This window comes from Octodon degus, unplaced genomic scaffold, assembly GCF_000260255.1.
Source record: "Octodon degus isolate 3935 unplaced genomic scaffold, OctDeg1.0 scaffold00131, whole genome shotgun sequence".
Taxonomy (NCBI): domain Eukaryota; kingdom Metazoa; phylum Chordata; class Mammalia; order Rodentia; family Octodontidae; genus Octodon; species Octodon degus.
In genome coordinates this window covers 4,900,510-4,918,349 of record NW_004524707.1, presented here as the reverse complement: position 1 = coordinate 4,918,349, position 17,840 = coordinate 4,900,510, and the positions used below count along the sequence as shown (strand labels likewise).

The following is a 17,840-nucleotide window of genomic DNA, read 5'->3' as shown; positions in this document are numbered from 1 at the left end:
TTTGTAAACATTCCCTCCCCTGACACTGCCCTTTGTTCTGTCCCTGTCCTTGGAGGCCAGCAGGGGAGCCTCACTCCCTTGGTCCAGGGGTGCTCTTTTCCCTCTCATCCAGTTCATGCCCCTTGGGGAGTTTTGCCACTCCCAAAGAATAGGGTGGATATGCAAGGGGCCTGGGGCTCCCCCAAGGGGAAGTGAGCAGTTTAAGGGAGCTTGCTGCCTGGCATGGTGTTATGAAACATCTGGGTGGAAGTGCTGATTGCAGAGCAGGTGCTTCGTTGAGAATTACATCTGTCTTGTTGGCTTGCTCTGTGAAGTTGATTTTGTCAGGATTCCTACTGCAGGAATGCAGCTCCTGGAAGCTGCGGAGGGTGTCCAGAGCCACCCAGCTGCTGAGTGCTGCAGCTGAGCCCTCAACCCTCCCTGTAAATCTAGGCTTCTAACTACTGTCCTAAGCCACCACTGTGGAGGGCAGAGCACCTCAGAGCTGGAGAAGCTTCAGGGCCCCCAAACCTGGCTGTGCCTCAGATCCCCTCACCCCAAGGATCTGTTAAAACATCTGCACACCATCGAGATCTCTGGATGATGTCTGGCTTGGCCTTGGCGAATGACGTTGTCAGCGCTTGAAGTGACCCTAAATGGCTGACTGGCGAAGAATCAGCGAGATCCAACCTTTTTATTTACAGATGATGAAAGTGAAGCCAGCAGAGAGGCATCCCCAAGGAGTTTTATATTTTATTTTTATGCTGGGCTGGGACACAGTGTGTAGTGTACCTAGCGTATGCTACTTGCAAGTTCTGCCATTGAGCCACCTTGGAGCTCCAAGCTTCCCCAAGGCTTTCCTCTACTGAGCAGTAGAGGTGGAGCCAGGTGAAGTCCATACACCAATTCCAACCCTGCTGTGGGAGGCGCTGGTTAAGAGCCCTTTGATGCTGCCCCTTGCAGACAGGCAGCGGATGCACCTGTGCTGCCTCCCAGAAATCTACAAGAAGCTTTTTTTTTTTTTTTTTTTTTCCTTCATATCAGCCCTCAAATGTCAATTTGAACACTAGGACTTATAGTTTGTCTCCCTAGTGGCCCTGTCAAGGAAATATTTAGGACTTTAAAGTCCTGGGGGCAGCCGTCTGAGAGCACAGGGAGCAGATCTCAGGATGTGAGTGCGCGGCCTCGCTCTAAGCAAGCTTTGTCGCCGTCTCCCCTGGATGTGCTGACCGCCCAGGGGCTACACATTTTCCCCTCGCCCCCCACCCCGTGTGTGTCTCTGTCCTCTGTTGGGCCGTGGCCGCACAGCCAGCTCCACGTAGCAAATCTGTGGCTGAAGTTCATCGAATCTGGACTCAGGTCCTGAGAACCTAATTCCCAGAGGTCAGGGGCTGCGCAAAGTAGCAGGAGAGGGGTTGGAACATAGAGGAGCAGTGGGACCGTGGGCTGGCCTGTCTGCTGGAGGGAAGTTGGGAGCCTGGGAAGGGTGGAGGAGGCAGGAGCTTCCGGATAGTCCTCCCTCTTTTCAGGGGCGGGGCCAACTCTGAATCAACCCTGAACCAGCCCTGGATCAGCAAGCTGCAGGTGACACTGGGCTGTGCCTCTCAGGAGGGGGCCACCGGGGGTGCACTCTGAGAGAGGGAGCAAGGGGAGCAGCGGTGCGGAGGAGCCTGACATGGGAAGTTGTGTCATCCTCTCGTCATGCCCTGTGCTTATCTGTCAGACTCCGCCACGGCTTCCCCGTCCTGCACTCCGTCTTCCCCACCTCCTGGGTGCTCCTGTTTTCTGGAGCAGCTCCCTGTCAGTGTGAGAAGGAAACCCTGCCACCGGAGACCCCAAGAGGAGGCACCAAGGCAGCACCTGCTCTCTGTGCCCTCCCAGGAGAAGATGGCCCTCAGGGGGCCTGGTGGTGTCTGTTCTAAATGTTTCTATAGCACTAGCACCACCCCAGGAGCCCCAGCTGGTACCAGGGCTCTAAAAGTTGGGACAAGGACACCAAGAGGTTTTGAGATGTTGCATCTTGGCACCATTTGAGAGGCTTGAAATCCTGAGTCCGATGGAATCTCACTGGCCATCAGGGACGAGTGAGGGTGGAGATGAGTAGCTCAGGAGATGGGGAACGTCCCCAGCTCCCTTTAGCCATTAAGACGTGACTACTGGAGCTCCAGGCATCAATTTGTAGGCCTCGTTTTTGTCATCTGCAAAGTAAGGACATTGGATGCTGGCCCTGTTTGGGACATGGTGGGCATGAGAGGGCTTAACACGCAGAAGGGACCTAGCACAATGCCTGGCATATCGAGAGTGCTCCACAGAGGCCAGCTCCAGTTATTGTAGGCTGACTGCCCAGTGTCTGCATGACCTCAGGTCCAAGCTGCTAGGCAGACTTTCAGGTTGGACAGGTGAGGGTGAAGGAGAGGGAGGTGTGGCGTGAAAGTCACCCTGTGGGGTGACCTCCCTGTCCTGCCTGCTGCCGCCCCCTGTAGGACGCTGGCCCTCATCTGTCTCTCACAGCATTCCAGCTTCTCTGCTTCCTGGGGAGGCGCACACAAGAGGTGCCCACTGTCTGGACAGCTGGGTGCAGGGCCATGCCAGCCTTAGTCACCTGTACATTGCCGAGGCTGTGGCTGGAGCCCACCCTGTCTCGCAGGTGAGGACTCAGCTGTGACTCACCGCATGCAGGTGGTGCGGAGCCTTCGTCACTGGTGCTGCTTCCTTCACACCTGAGCACCCCAGCAGTAGTGGGCTGGCTTCTCCTCTGCCAATCTGTCCACCTTTTCTCCTCCTTGCTCCTTCCTTAGATTGCCGTCGCTTGGGCCAGGGAGATGTCTCAGTGGAATAAGCGCTTCCCTGGCAAGCACAAGGGTCTGAGTTCAATCCCCGGTTCCAAAAAAAAAAAGATTGCCGTCCCTTGATTGCTCACTGATCAGATCCTGGCTGATCCCCCTGGCAGCTACACAGCTTGAGCCCAACAGATGGATAATGGAGGCAACAGCTCCTAATTGCACCCTCGAGGTCTGTCAGAGACACTGCCAGGAGTGGTAGGCAAAGGAAGCTACTGCCTTTGTCAACATGGTGACATTTCTGTAATCTTGACTTGGTGCCTCAAGGAAAGACCCTGGTGAGGCTGGCCTGTGCATGAACTCCTGGTATTAGAAACTTGTTCTGTGTGCTACTGCTGTGAAGAAATCAGTGTGCAAAACAGGGACTCATTAAACTGTATCACTTACTGATACTTCCATGTGAAGCCATTCATTCCACAAGTATCAAACACCTATCATGTACAGAGCACTTGGAAAATGGTAGTGAACAAAATAGATAGCAATTCCTGCTTTCTTGAACCTTGCCTTCTTGCTGGAGGACAGAAAGTAGACAGGACAAGTAGGTAAACTGTGTAATTGGGTAGAAGGTGGTATGAGTTGTTAAAAATATACAATAAAATAAAATATGCACCAGTAATGCAGCAGGCAGGATTGGGAGTACTAGGGTGGGGAACAGATTCATAACTGGCAGGGAAGTCTTTGGTAATTGTATGTGGGGCAGTCAGAGTGGGCCTCATTGAGGAGTTAGGATTTGAACAGAGGCCTAAGATGCAGTGATAGTTAGCTTTGCTGCTATCCAGTGGATGAGCATTGCGAGCAACAGGAACAACTGGGGGACAGACGCTGAAGGCAGAGCTGGCCTGGTGACTTGGGAGCATAGCGAGAGGCCCGTGGCTAGGGTCTCAGAAAGCAGAGAAGAGCAGGGGTCGAGAGGTAGGGAAGGTCTCAAGGACCCACAGCAAGGGCCCTGGGTGTGTTTGCGTGTATGCATGTGTTTGTGTATGCGTGTGTGTGTGGGCTCTCAGAGTTCTAGGCAGGGAAGTAAGTGTCCGGTTGTGTTTGGCTTTGGCTGCAGATGAGTGAGGAGCTGTTGCAGAAGTCCAGGGAAGACAAGCTCAACCAGAAGGGTGGAAGTGGATTGGAAGGGGAGCAAACTGAATGTGCTGGGAGATTGCTGTGGATGCAAGAAGAACACAAATCAAGGATGGAGCTACCAGCCATCCCTGAATGCAGGCTCCGATGAGCCCAGGCTCTGTGGAGATGAGTGCTTGGAGCAGGAGGTGGCTGCCTGGGTGAGGGGAGCTGGGCCACCTGGGCCATATGTCCCCTGCTTTCCGTTAGCCCTGCTTGGACCCTAGAAGAGCTGTGGGCTCTAGTACAGTCATCTTTTAACACTGAGCTTGGACGCCCCCAAAGCTTGCTCTGGCACCTGTCCTTTTTAGGAGACTAGTCTTGGACTTGGAAGGGATCCTTGAAGAGTGGGGCCCTGTCTGCAGGTCTGCACGAGCAGTTTCCTAGACTTGAATGGGGCGTGTGTCACCCTCCCCGAAGAGCTGTTGACGTTTTCCTTCTGTGAAGCTGAACTGCTAGGATCTGCCCCAGCTTGTGCAGTCTGAGACACCAAATGCTTACTTACCTGGGCTCTTGGTCCTGGCAAGGGGGGAAGGGAGATTATAGGGTCCCAGCCACTCATGGTGAGGCCCGATGCCTGCCCCGGACTGGTATTGCGACACCCGCCCTCTTCGGCTGAGTTAATTATTATTGAGTTCTTTGTCACATCCTCTGGTGGTGAGCGGGGGAGAGAATGAAGGTTTCCTCTTGAGTTCAGGGAGTTGGGGGAATGAGGGTTCAAAGCGCAGGCGTGTCAGTGGGGACGCTATCCTTTGGGAGTCTGCATGGGGCCTCTTCATGTTCTGTTGGGGTGGGCAAAGGGAGGCTGTTCGCACTGACCCCTGAGTACTAGCTAGGCCAGGTTTCATCAACATGCTCACAGCACAAAAGACAGGGTTTATTGTAGTCTTGGTTATGCATCTAAACAACCTGCTGCCCATTTGTTAATTTCACCCCCCCCCCCCAGCTTGTGCTCTTTGGAAGCCAGGAGTCAGGCAGGTCCAGCAGAATCCATGGAAGCCTGTGTTTCTCCTCTCAGGGTTCTCACCCCAAGTTCTTGGGCATAGCCTTCCGATGATAGGGGGCCTCTTGTGGGAGACACTGACGGGGCTGGGATAGGTGAAGGGTCTCCTCTGCATTGCACCTTGGAGGCAACAGTGTCCCCAAATGGTGCCATGTGGCTCTCCAAGGCCAGATAGGGACTGAGCCACCTCCCAGGACTCCCAGAAGGCCCTCTGGCCAGGCTAGGAAGAGTGGTCAGAAAGCCATGCCAGTGGAACCAGACCTGTTTCTGCCCTGTGTTTGGCCCCTCAGTCCAGGGCAGGAGCTGCCCGGGACCCCCAGAGGGAGCTGTGCTTTGGGGCCTGTTGGGGTGCTGGATGGGAGGCTGCTGTGACTTACAGCTATGCCTCAGCCTTCCCTCTGCCACTTGCGGTCAGGGCTGTTTTCTGACCCTCCGGGCGGGCATTCCTGCCCAGGAGGGTGGGGCTGGGAGCCCAGCCTGCCAGCAGCTGGGCCGTGACTCACAGGCAGTTACCTGTCCTCGGGCTGCCTGCCAACCCTCTGTGTTGAGTTCCTCTGTTCGTTCCTGTCAAACTTTCCTGGGGTGAGGTGAGCTTTGAGCCCCTTCCTGATCCATTTAAGAACCCTCCAAATTCCTTGAGAATTCAGGATTTTCCATTTTTCCTCTGACAGACAGATCTGGTACTTTCCAGGCTCTTGACATTTGGGTCTTCTCAATTTTCAGGCCAGTGGCTGAGGTGGGCTGTACTGTGTACAAGCTCCTGCCTTTGTGCCTCTGCTTGATCTTCTGTCCATGGAGGTCCAGGACACATGAGGGAAGCTGACCCCTCCCGCCCCTGAGACAGTGCCCAGCGCAGTGCCTGGTAGTGATGCTGCACCCCCCACCCCCGTCCTGCTCTCTGATTGCCCTGGAGATTTGCCTGTGCTTTCTGTTTTCAGCAGCCTGCTCCAGCCCTCAAGGCACCCACAGGCAGGTGGACATTGTGGAGCTTGCTCCGAGGCGGCTGGGGCGACCCACTTGCCCAGTCCCATCGTGGGGTGAGGTGCAGTGACGGCAGATGGGCGTGGCAGCTGCCAGACTCCCGAGGCCCGCCTGCTGTGGGGCTACGCCCAGCCAGGGAGTCTCCAGAGGTGAGGTTGTTGTTTAAAACCTGGGCGCCAAGAGAGGAGACCCCCACATTTCAAGGGAGCTCTCTGAGACACCGTTGGAGAAGGAACAGCAGCAGTGAGGGCCAGGTAAGAAGCACAGGGCTGGGCAGGGAGAAAGGCTGGCCCCGGGTGACTGGGGCCTCAGAGCAGAGCCAGATTTATTCCTGGTCCTAGGAGCTCCCCTGGGTAAGCTTCCCTGTGGGCCTGAGTGAGTGTTTGAATTGCTTTTTCCTCTGATCATCATCACAGTGACTTGGAACAAAGCATCTTAAGATTTGGGTGAGCACAAAAGAGAGGTAAGGAAGGGAGCACTCAGAGGGCCAGCTGGGGGGTGGGGGGAAGGATTTCCAGCCAGGCTTAGAGTGCAGGGAGCACCAGATGGACATCAGGAGGTGGGCCTGAGGCCATCACCAGCCACAGGAGCACAGGGCCACAGCCCTCCAAGATGGACTCTTGTCTCTCCTATGGGTATACTGGAAGGAGGGGTTTTGAAACATGCGGATGTAAGGGTGCCAGGAATGCTCGCAGACCAGCTCTGCCCCTGTGAACCCCAACATGCCCCTCAGCCAAGGGAGTGTGTAGCTGTCACGGGGGCAGAGCTGGTGTCCTGCTGGGCAGAGGCCAGTATAAGAGCAGACCTGGAGTTTGTCTCCCTCCAACCTGGGCTGTGGCTTTCAAGCCTCCATTTGCAGCTGTCTTCAGAATCCTGGCTCGTCATTGGAGACATTTGGGGCTGCTTGCCATTCAGATGAGATCATCTCTCACTTTTCCTAAAGTGGCAGGCCTGTCTCTCTCTACCTGCTTAGCCGGGACTTGAGGTCAGCAGGACCTCACTGTCGGTGGAGCCCTAGGCGACACTGGAGAAGTTCAGATGACAGGGGAGAGCCTCCAGGGCCGCAGCTGTGCTGGCCTTGCGCTTTGGGGCCTGCGGGCTGGGCTGAGGCTGCTGTCTGTGACTGAGAAGGTGCTGCTCTCTCCCTGAGGCAGAAATGAGCCCTTGGGCCTTACTGTAGCTGTTCCTCTGCAGAGGGTCCTGTCCCTTCCGTCCCTCCATGTTGTTCTTGGGCCCTATACAGTGGTTAGGTTCCTATCCATTTCAGAGGACAAAGCTGAAGCCTGGGAGGGGATGTCTGAGTCACACACCCACTGAGATGAGGCTGGGGGGTCTGTGTTCTCGCTACCTAGGAGTGGCTTCAGTGAAGTCCTTGGGTAACTAGGTAAAGATGTCCTGAGAACACAGGAGACCAGCAGGAAAGGAAAGGGGTGAGTGTGTAGCCTTAGCCCGGGTGCTTTTCTTTGTCCCAGGTGAGGAGTCTTGGGGGGGATCACCCGCCGGCTGATGATGAGGGCACTCTTCCTCCTGTGTTTTGGTGAGTGTTCCCCCCGCCCCAGGTCCTGTTATGTCGAAGGGAGGTGACAGCCAGAGGTGGGAGAGAGTTTAATGAGTGTGAGTGGCACCTGTGTTCCCTAGAGCCTGGAGCTTCTGTCCAGTGAGGCTACCCAGTAGGGTTCCCCACTCCTTTGGGCCTGTGGGGAAGAGGGTTCTCTGCCTCTCTTGAGAGGCCCCCAAGTGTCTTCTTATTCTACCTGCGGGTGGTCTGAGGTTCCTGAGTGCTCTCCATGGTGAGATTCCCCCATCTCACTCCTACTGGTTCTGTGGCTGGAGTTCTCTGTATCCCACTGATCAGTAGCTGGGTATTTGCAAGCCATGGCTAGACCAGCTTCGCAGACAGAGCAAAAGAGGGGACTCCTCCAGGGGTCCACAAATGGCTTCTCGTCTGCCCTCCTCCAGGCTGCCGAAAGGGTGCTCTAAGGGTGAAAAGATGGTGGGCTGTGTCCCAGGGGACCACTGCGTCTCTGACTTGACTCTAAATCCCACATGTAGACGCCACATTTCAGGATCACTTGTGTTTTTTGGCTGTCAGTGTTTCCTCTTTCCTGTTAAGTTTGGTGCGAGAGGATAGGAGCAGTCTTCCTCACCCGGCAGCATCAAGGCTGCAGTTACTCCTACCAGGTGGGAGTGGGTACTTGAGTGAGGAGTGGGTCCAGTCCGGCCACACTGCCAGGCCCCCCGGGGGTGTTGGGTGGCCTGTTAGACCCCCCCCTCTCTGGGGTGCCCCCCAGTACTCACTTGTGATTTCAGCCTTGCCTGGCCTCCTGCGTGCTCAAAGGGCCTGCTCCCGAGGGGCCTGCTACCCTCCTGTCGGAGACTTGCTGATCGGAAGGACCCAGTTCCTCCGCGCTTCTTCTACCTGTGGGTTGACCAAGCCTGAGACCTACTGCACCCAGCATGGAGAGGTAGGGCCTTCATCTCTGGCCTCCAGGGTTGGAGAGGGGAGGCACGTGTGGGGCAGGGAAGTCGGCCGTTCGATCACAGAATATTTAGAGTGTACTTTGTATGGGACAAACACTATACATGGTGGTGGTGGGGTGCAGCAAGGAAAATATAGATCCAGATTCTTATCTCCGAGGAGTTCCCTGATGGTCAGGCAACAGGAAATGAACTTAGAGTTCACTGAATAGCTTCTTTCTCTCCATAAAGCTCGGGCCTATTCGTGGCTTTTGCATAGGCAGTGGCAAAGGATGGGCTTTTAAGTCTTGAGAAGAGGCAGAGGGACAAATGTCAGGCTTCTAAGTGTGCAGGGCCTGATGCCCTGTCTTGGAAGGCAAAGCCGAGGTTTGGAGTCTGGCAGCGGGGCTGTGTGCAGAGGCAGACCCATGGTGCTGCAGTCCCTGCACTTCCACCATCTATTTGGCTGTCTGGGAGCGTGGTGGGGCAGAACAAGCAGGAGAATACATGATTTAGGCTTGAGTTTATCTGCTGTGTTTTGCCCCTGTCACATATAAAGAGCCAGCTTGGTTTATCTGTCAGCCTTGGTGGCCCACATGTTTTACTAACCCAGGCAACGAGGACACAGTCACATTGATGAAAGACACAGACGAGTGAGCCAAGGGACGCAGAGACGTGAGGTTATTGGGGAGGGTTGGAAACTCAGGCCATGGGGTGGAAAAGGAGCTGAGTGTGTCCAGGAGATTGCTTGGGGTTTTCAAAGAGCTATTGTACCTTTTCTTTTACATTGCCTCTGAATCTTTTTTGCAAGAACTTTGATTTTCTTTCTTTTCCTCCTCCACAAAGTAGGATTCTTTACTTCCTTTACTCTGTGTTTGCCAAAGGTGAAGTTTCTTGGTGTCTTCTCACCTCCTAGCTGCCTCTTGGGCCACTTTGCTGTGCTCAAAGCAGGCTTACACAGGGACTGGGAAAGGGGTGCTGGGCTGGACTCCCTCAGCCTCTGGGGGGAGCAAGCAGGGGAAAGGAAGCGGGTGAGAGAGGCTGAGTGTTGGGCCACCTGTGGCTTTGCTTTTCCAGGCTGTCTTTGCCCTCCGGGCCCTGAAGGTGGCATCTGGCCATCTCTGGTCCCAGTGTCCTTCCCACCCCTAGCATTCTCTTTGCTATTTTTGATCATAGATGGCACTAGCTAGGGACTTTGGAAATGCAGAGTAGAGAGGCTGTGCTGTCTGCCCCTCACCCACTTGGATATGGGAAGACCCATTTGACAGGGTTGGGTAAGGCAAGCGCTCCCTGGGGTCCACATTGCTCCACAGCATCAAGGGACCTGGCAGCATTGAGCTTTCTAGGCAGCAGAGTGATTTCAGCTGCCCCCTCCTGCACGCTTCTCAAGCCACGGGCCAGTGAGCCCACTTTGGGCAATTCTGGGGAGACCACTGCTCACTCTTGGTCCCGTCCTGACTTGCCTTCTGGAGGGGCAGTGAAGGGAGCTCAGGTCCCCTTCAGGTGTCCCCCCCCCCCCCCCCAGCCCTGTCTGGGCAGCCTCTCTTCCACTAGGCCTTGCTTCTGGCTCCTCCCAGCCTGCCCTCTGCTCTCTCAGGGGCCCCAGGGAGCCCACTGAACTTCCCTGCTTGAAAACAGCCCCAAGAGCAAAGCAGGGTCTTGAAAAAGAGAAGTCTAGACTTTTGCAACCCTGGGGATGGATAAATCTTGGCTATTCTACTCCTGTGAAAGCTGAGACACGTTGGCTTTTTTTATTTTTATTTTTACTGTTTTCTCTGTAAGAGGAAATAAATCCAGGTAACCTTTTGGAAAGAGTAAGTGTTGGGACCATCCTGAGGGTGGTGTGTGACTCTAGGAACACCCCCATCTGAGGCTTACTGTGGATGAAGATTGGCAAGGGGGTCTGCAGGTGCTGTCTTTCGTCTCTACAGTCTGTGGGAGTGAGCTGTTTCCAGTGGCTTCGCCCCTGCCTTCTGCCTGTCTGTCTTGTTTCATTTCTCTTTCCTTCTCCCTTGCTGCCTGGCCTTCTCTGCACCGTGGCTTCACATGGAGATGCACACAGTAATGGTCCAGACTCCCCTCCTGTCCTTTGTTGGTGTGCGCGCCTCGAACCGTCTCTGAGGCAATGTGACTGCATGGCCTGTGTGACAAAAATTAGGAATTTGGGTCCTAACTGTGTGGAGTTCCAGTTTCATCCTTTAGATTTACTTTGTTCTTGTTTACTTATGTTTGAGATTGGGTCTCAGCTATTATTCAGACTGGCCTCAAACTTGTGACCCTCCTGCCTTAGTCTCCCGAGGAGCTGTGGTGATAGGCACACACCACCACTCCTGGCATATTTGGTTCATAAATGAGAATAATAGAAATTGGCATTTGTTAATAAGCACATTTTTGTGTCCTAAATATCACAGTAATGCAGTCTCATTTTGTGGCCACAATACCCCATGAGGTGTGCCCTGGTACTCCTGTGAGCTGTTGGGAGGTCTGGGGTATGTGCAGACCCCGGGCTCCCGGTGGAAGCTCACAGGCGCTGAGTCTCCTCAGCAGCTAGACAGAGCATGGCCTGAGACAGAGCCACATCCCTGTGCCCGCCCTTCCCCTGCTGGCCCCCACCCCCAAGCATGAAGCTATCTCAGGTCAAGGTCTCCACTTAGTGTCCTGCTCTAGCTCCACTGAAAGAGACACTTGAGCTCTGAGCTGCTGGAATTGCCCGGGACCTGCTGCTGATGTGGCACAAGGCTGAGCACAGTGGGGCCGAGTGCCCTGGGATATTTCTGTCTTGCTCGCTTCCCTCCTGCCCTAGTCCCGGCCTGTCCTGGCAGCGTTCAGCTGCCTGCGTGTGGGGGTTCTTTCCTGTTCCAGATTGCCTCTCCTAGCTCCTGACCACTGAGAATAGGTCCTTCGTAGACTGGCCTGGGCCCGTTTGTGTGCTTCTTCCTCTCGCCCAGTCCATCTTGGTAGTTAAGTCTTTGTATACTTGCTGGGAGTGCTTTTAATTTCTGGGCTGATTAGTTGGATGAGGAGAACTTTAATAGCATGTTAGAGCCAGGTAGAATCTCATTGTCTTATCAACCCTGCATTTTACTCTTGAGGAAGAGGCCATGGGACTAGGGAGATAGCTCAGTGGCGTACATGTCTGGCTGACAAGTGCGAGGTCATGAGTTCAATCCTCAGTACCAAAAAACAAAACAAAACAAAACAAAAAACCCAAAAAACCTTAAAAAGAAAAAAAGAGAGCATGGAAGCTGTGTCATCTCTTGAAGGTGGCTGGATTGTTTGTGGCTTGTTTGTTTTAGTTCTTCCTCCTCTTGGCCCTGGCTGGCGGCTGTGACCCTGACTGTGGCTTCTTGGATGGACACAGGCGGCCCCCACCCACTCACCAGAGGGAACTGTGCCGCGTGTGACATGAGCCCGTTTTCCTGTTTCCCCCAGAATGAGCTGTTTGGCAGAGACACAGAGCTTGCATTTGCATGTGTCCTCTTTTTCCAGCCCTCCCCGCTGTGAGTCTCCCGCTGGCTTTTGCCCACTTCTCCGCCGCCGGCCCCTTGCTCACTGGCAGGGCTTGTCTTCAGATCAGACTGTGGAGCATCCCTCTAGAAAGCTCTAGTAGGAAGGACCAGGCCCAGCCTTTCCAGCTGGAGAGCAAGCAGGAGCCAAGGTGGCTGGAGGCCTCCCAGGCCGCATGGATGGTGATGCCTCATGCTGCGGCCCAGGCGTGTGCACACATGCGCAGCTGCGCACAACACTCCGTGTGAACGTGTAAGAGAAAGTTAGAGAGGCGAACTGAGGCCCAGAGGGACAGAAGACACGTGCAGGCTGTCTTCGCATGCGCTTCTGCCATAGCCACTCTATTTCAGACCGCTATCCACTGGCTAGCTGACAAGCAGAGCTACTTAAAATACCCGGCTCGAGCCTGCTGGCTTAGCCTGCCTGTAAGGCCTGAGCCAAGCCTGTCCTGTAGCTGTGGTACTATGATAAGCAGCATGCAGTTCTCGGGCCTTCAAGGCCACCTGAGCCGGCCAGCAGTGCCTGTGCACGTGAACAGAGGGTGGAGGAGGCGTGCAACACCCAGACTGTGAAGAAGGGCAGCAGGGCAGGCAACCAGCCCACGCCAAACTCCCTGATATCTTTGGTGTATTTTGTTTCATTACCCTGAGCATGAAACTGAACACATGTCTGAGGTAGAAAAGTTTAAGCATATTAAAGGATAACAAAGGGGCCGGGGAGATAGCTCAGTAGAATAAGCGCTTGCCTGGCAAGTGCAAGAGCCTGAGCTCAATCCCTGGTTCTGCCAGAAAAAAAAAAGATAACAAAGAAGGAAAAAATACCCACTTAAGATTCTGTTACCCAGAGAAAATTAGGTGGAATTGTAAGCAGTTGCCACTTTTGTAGGCCAACATAAATGTCAGCAGTTTTACATGTTTTCACCTGTGTTGTTGTGTTTTCTCCCAAACATTTTCTGTCCCTTTAAAATGCTGCATGTATTTCAGGTCCTAATGTATATATAAGATTCTGCCTAACTTTTCCCCCACAAAATATTATAATGTAATCATTTCCCCATAAAATTAAATTTTTTTCTCTAGAGTGTTTTTAGCAGTTACATAATGGTCCAATGGGGAGTATCAAGGGCATTTCTACAGTCTCTAGCGCCTTGTCCCGTGACCTCGGGGAAGAAAGAGCCTTGTTTCTGCCATTCTCCATGCCAGGGAGGCCTGGGATCAGCTCCCAGCCGGGTGGGAGGGTGGTGCATGTCTGGCGACAGGGCGTCTGCCGGAAGGCAGCTGGCCCTCATCTGTCCTCGGGACATGTACTGAGTGCAGACAGGATGGGGAATGGAAAACTTTGACTTGGAAAGGCTGGGCAGACTGCAGAGAAGGGCACGTCCACTGCCAGGGACAAGAGCCGCGTTCTTGAGGAGAATTAGAGTCCAGCAAGAGCCTTCTCTTGCCCAAAGAGGGTCATGTTAAGTGCCCAGTGTTTCAGTCTGATCCCAGGCCTCCATGCCAGGAAGGCCTCCATTCCCAGACATTTGATGTCTGTGTGTCATTGAGCTGGGAAGCCAGACTTCCTCCTAAAGGGCTCTCTGTCTGCCTTAGCTACCCCATGATTAGCTAAATAAGCCCTCCTTGAGGCCTGCTGGGCAAGAGAGATGGTTGCTTTTTACCATGCTTCCCAGGAGGTCTGCCCTTCAGCTGATGTCTGAGCAGAAATGAGAGGCTAAGAGGGAAGGAGGCGGCGTCGAGATGGGGCAAGGAAGACAGCTGGCCAGAGAGACAGATGAAGGGGGATGGGACAGAGAGGTGGGAGGGGTCCTCCTGGGTGCTGGCATTGGTGGTCAGCCAGTAACAAACTGATGCCAGCTCTTTGAGCCTCAGCTCTCCCATCTGCAAAGTGGGATGAACAGTATTACCACATAAGGGGACTGTGAAATATAAACAGGCTGTTGTGGCAAAGTGACCTAACAAGATGCCTACATGTGCAGGTGCTCCGTCACTTAGTATTGATGCGGGGTCCTCCTTGCTCCTCTTTCCTGCTTTAAAGCCCCCCACTCCACCGAGTGCAGGACACAAGTGTCAGGCAAGATGTTAATAAAAATAGGTGGCATTTTTTGAATGTTTATGATTCATTCACTTGCTCAACAGGTATTTATTGAGTATGATATGCCAGGCCCTTCTCTTTTTCCTTTTAAGGCATATATTTGAGTACATGCTTGGCTATATTTACCATGGGGAGTCAGTACATGTATGTAACACATCTGAATTCTTTCATCCCCCCTCCCAACTCTTGGTTCTCATCCTCTTTGGAAAAGTTATGTTTTCATTATTCTTTTTTAAATCCCATTCCCTTTCCACCCTCCCTGCTTTGTCATGTGTTCTCCCAGCCATTTGAAAAAACATTTTATTTCCCACCTATCTTCTGATATATATCTATCTCATAGAAGAGAAGCTAAGCAACATTTAAGCTTGCGTGCCTGGCTCACCTCACTCAATCGTATGGTCTCCGGCTGCATCCACTTGCGCGCAGATACCTGCAGCGTATCTCTCTTTAGGGCAGTCATCCTGTTCTCCAAGAGCCAGAATACAGCGGGGAAGGGAGCCGAGCTCCTGCCTTCACGCAGCGCACATTCTGGCAGGGCAGGCACGTAAGACACAGATAGACAAAAGGCCCACGATGTCAAGTGGAGAAGCCATCAAGAAGAAAAGCATAGCAGCGCAGGTGGATGGCAGGGAGCAGGGCGGGAAGAGGCAGTGGGCAGTGGATGCTAGCTTGTATAAAGCAGAGCTCTGTTTTGAGCACTAAGCATTTGGACAGTCTCTTTGGAGCCTAGCTGTCGAGTTCATCCATCCTGTCTGGGGTGCCCCATGCCTTCTAGGAAATTAGCCCAGTTAGTACAGCCTTTCCGGACCCAGTAGAGTTTCAGGGCCACCAGAGCTCCTTCTTGGTTCTGGCGAGACACTGTTAGGATAAAGCAGAGGCATGGTAGTGTGGCAGTCCAGTTGTCCCTGCTTAGAGGGCACCAGGAGGTCGGGGAGGGTCTTATTGAAGCCAGCCTTTCTGTTGTGACTGAGTTTGTAGTACCCTGGGCACAGGCTTCAGAGTCATGATTACTTGGAGGACACAGATGTTATATGTAGAGCACAGAGGTGCTGGGACAAGATCATGTTGTGTATGCCTGGTGCATGTGTGTGTGTGTGTGTGTGAGTGTGTGGGTGTGTACATATGCATGAACTAAATAACAGGGGGCGAGAGGTCTCTGCCACATTCCTTTTCTTGATGGTCCTTTGCTGCCACAGAGCTCATGGTTCCAGATGAGACCCTGTCTCACTCCAAGGCACAGCCACAGGGCAGGAAAGGTGTGGCTCACTCACTGTGTGCTTGGGACCTCTCTGGGACCCCGTTCCTGTTCCTGGAGAGGCCCTGAGGCCCCAGTGGAGTCCGAGCTGGGAGCCTTGTGGATCGTCTGGTATCATCATGCCCTGGCTCCCTGCCGGGCTGTTTCATTCACTGTTCCAGTTCTAGTTCCACAGCCATGTGTGTCGCACAGCATGTGTCCAGCAAGCACAGTTGTGGGGTGAGTGAGGGACTGAGTGCAGCACTCACTCAGTTTATAAGACTGACCCTAGGAGATGGGGTGGCACAGCTAGTGCTGGGTCCCTCAGTGCCCTTTCTTGTTTGGTTGTCCCTTCTCTTATTCTTCAAAAACCCAGTATTCCCCGGGCTACTGGGAAGAATGAATTGGCATATAAAGCTTGCTGGCTGGTGTGTTGCAGGCGGTGAGAGACCAGTTAATGTGGGCTTCACCCCTTTCTTCTTCTCACCCTTAGCACCCTTCTTCAGTTTCTCCTCAAGGCAGTCTTGTGCAAGGTGACTTTCCTGCCATGTTGCTTCTTCCACAATAAATAGACAGAAATATCTATGAACTATTCCCTTGCTGTATGTAGGAGGGACACAGAGAAATTACATGAAAAGATAGCTAGTAGCCTAGGGGTGTTACTGAGGCTGTGCCCGCGGGTCAGACATCTCAAGACATGGGGAGAAGTCTGTGAGGGTCCTCCCCCTGAACCTGTCTCCCCCTCCGCAGTGGCAGATGAAATGTTGCAAGTGCGACTCCAGGCTGCCTCACAATTACAACAGTCACCGGGTGGAGAATGTGGCTTCGTCCTCAGGCCCCAGGCGCTGGTGGCAGTCACAGAATGGTGAGGACCACCACTTATAGGAGCCCAAAGCCATGGGCTCCACAGGGTGTGGAGGTGCTGAGGAACTCGGGGTTCCCCGGTATGTCTTGTGGTGGGGGGATATGGGAGGGCAGACAGAACCTCCCGGATTCATGTCTGGGGTCTGTTGGATGCTGTAGGGATAAAGGTCTATGAGGCTGAAGAACGGGTGAGAAGAGAGGAGAGAGGCCCTCCTTTATTTCACTTTACCTACTTTCGATGTTTGGAACATATGGAAGGAGCTGAGCCTCAGGCGCAGATCTGTGTCAAAAAGACAAAGTTGAACTTCAGCTATTGGAGGCATCCAGTGAGAGAGGGAAGAAAATTTGGCAAAATACCAGGTGAAGGTATTTGATAGATTATCTAAGAAGAAGTGCTCTGGTCTGCTCTCCCCTTCTCTCAGGGGAAGATAGAGCATCGAAGTTGGGGAGTTTCAGGCTTCCTAGAGTGAGTCAGTCCAGAGCCGTCTGCAGGGCCGGGAAGGTGGGGAGCCCTTGGCCTAAAGCTCCTACTTGTACCCTTGCAGATGTGGTTCCTGTCTCTCTGCAGCTGGACCTGGACAGAAGGTTTCAGCTTCAAGGCATCATGATGGATTTTCAGGTATGATGACGGTGACTGGAGACACGGAGTCAAATGATGCTGGAATTTCTCCAAATCCCTTTAGCCCTTGTGGACAGTGTGGCTCTTAGAGGCAACTTCCTCAGTCACAGAAGAAATTAGGTCCCATTACTCTTCATCCCAACCTCATTTTAACTTCTGAAAGTCACAAACCTTTCCTGGTTTTTTAAGCTTATTAAAGAAGGGAGGATTCACCTTGGCTCATGATTTTGGAGGTCTCAATCCATGGTCTGGACTTGGGCTGGAGATGAGGCTGAGCATTTTGGTGGAGTATGTATGATGGAGCTAAGTTGATTCCTAGCAGCCAGGAAGGGCATAGTCAGTCCAGGGACAGAATATGCCCTCCAAAGGTATATCCCAGTGACCCACCTCTTTCAACCTGGCCCTACTCCTCAAGTTTCCATAGCACCACTAGCTGAGGGCCACCCCTTTAATATATGGGCCTTCAGTAGACACTCTTGATTTAAATTATAATAGGGGGTATGTTAGTCAACTTTCTATCACTGACCAAGTGACTCAGTTACTCTTCTGTCATTGCTGGGACAAATCCCTGATACCCAAAATGAAGGAAGGAAAGGTTTATTTAGCTCAGTTACTGGAGGTTTCTGTTCATACTCAGCACGTGGCAGAGAGCAACCATTCATGGCAGTAGCAAAGAGCAAGAGCAAAGGGAGTAGCAGCAGCTCAGGCAGCTAGCTAGCTTCTCTCTCATCCTTATATTGTAATACAAATCACGTGCCCTGGGCAGGTGCAGCATCCACACTCGCAATAATCAATCACAAACTCCAGAAGCTGCCCCAGGGCTGCATGAGGCTCTGGGCAGACACCTAGACACAAACCATAACACCAGGTATCTGAGGTAATCAACATAAAGGGGAGGAAGATTCTTCAGGCTTACAGATTCAGAGGTATGGTCCATGGTCACTTGGCCTTGTCACTGTCTTGTGGCAGGGATGAATGTAGTGGTGGAGAACATGTGACAGAGCATGGCTGCTCATCTACTGCCAGCAAGGAAGTGAAAAAAGAGAAGAGGCCATTGTGCAGGGAGCCCTTCAAGAGCATGCCCCTAGTGACCTACCACGTCCTGTCACTAGGCCTTGCCGCCTAGGGTTTTGATTACCTCCCATTAGTGCCAAC

General features: G+C 53.1%; 1 protein-coding gene across 4 annotated transcripts in view; it reads left to right on the top strand.

The window, feature by feature from the left end:
• Positions 1-17,840, top strand: part of Lamb3 (laminin subunit beta 3) — a 53,331-nt gene that overhangs the window by 14,155 nt on the left and 21,336 nt on the right. The window contains exons 2-7 of one of the 4 annotated variants that reach the window (XM_023701137.1): positions 3,874-4,090; positions 5,871-6,167; positions 7,386-7,450; positions 8,224-8,378; positions 15,953-16,067; positions 16,612-16,685. In XM_023701137.1, the coding sequence (XP_023556905.1) occupies positions 7,420-7,450; positions 8,224-8,378; positions 15,953-16,067; positions 16,612-16,685 (375 nt within the window). In that variant the 5' untranslated portion in view covers positions 3,874-4,090; positions 5,871-6,167; positions 7,386-7,419. Of the gene's footprint in view, positions 1-3,873; positions 4,091-5,448; positions 5,520-5,548; positions 5,795-5,870; positions 6,168-7,009; positions 7,045-7,385; positions 7,451-8,223; positions 8,379-15,952; positions 16,068-16,611; positions 16,686-17,840 lie in introns of those variants that run through there. The other 3 variants (XM_023701138.1, XM_023701139.1, XM_004641155.2) reach the window with 3 other exon arrangements.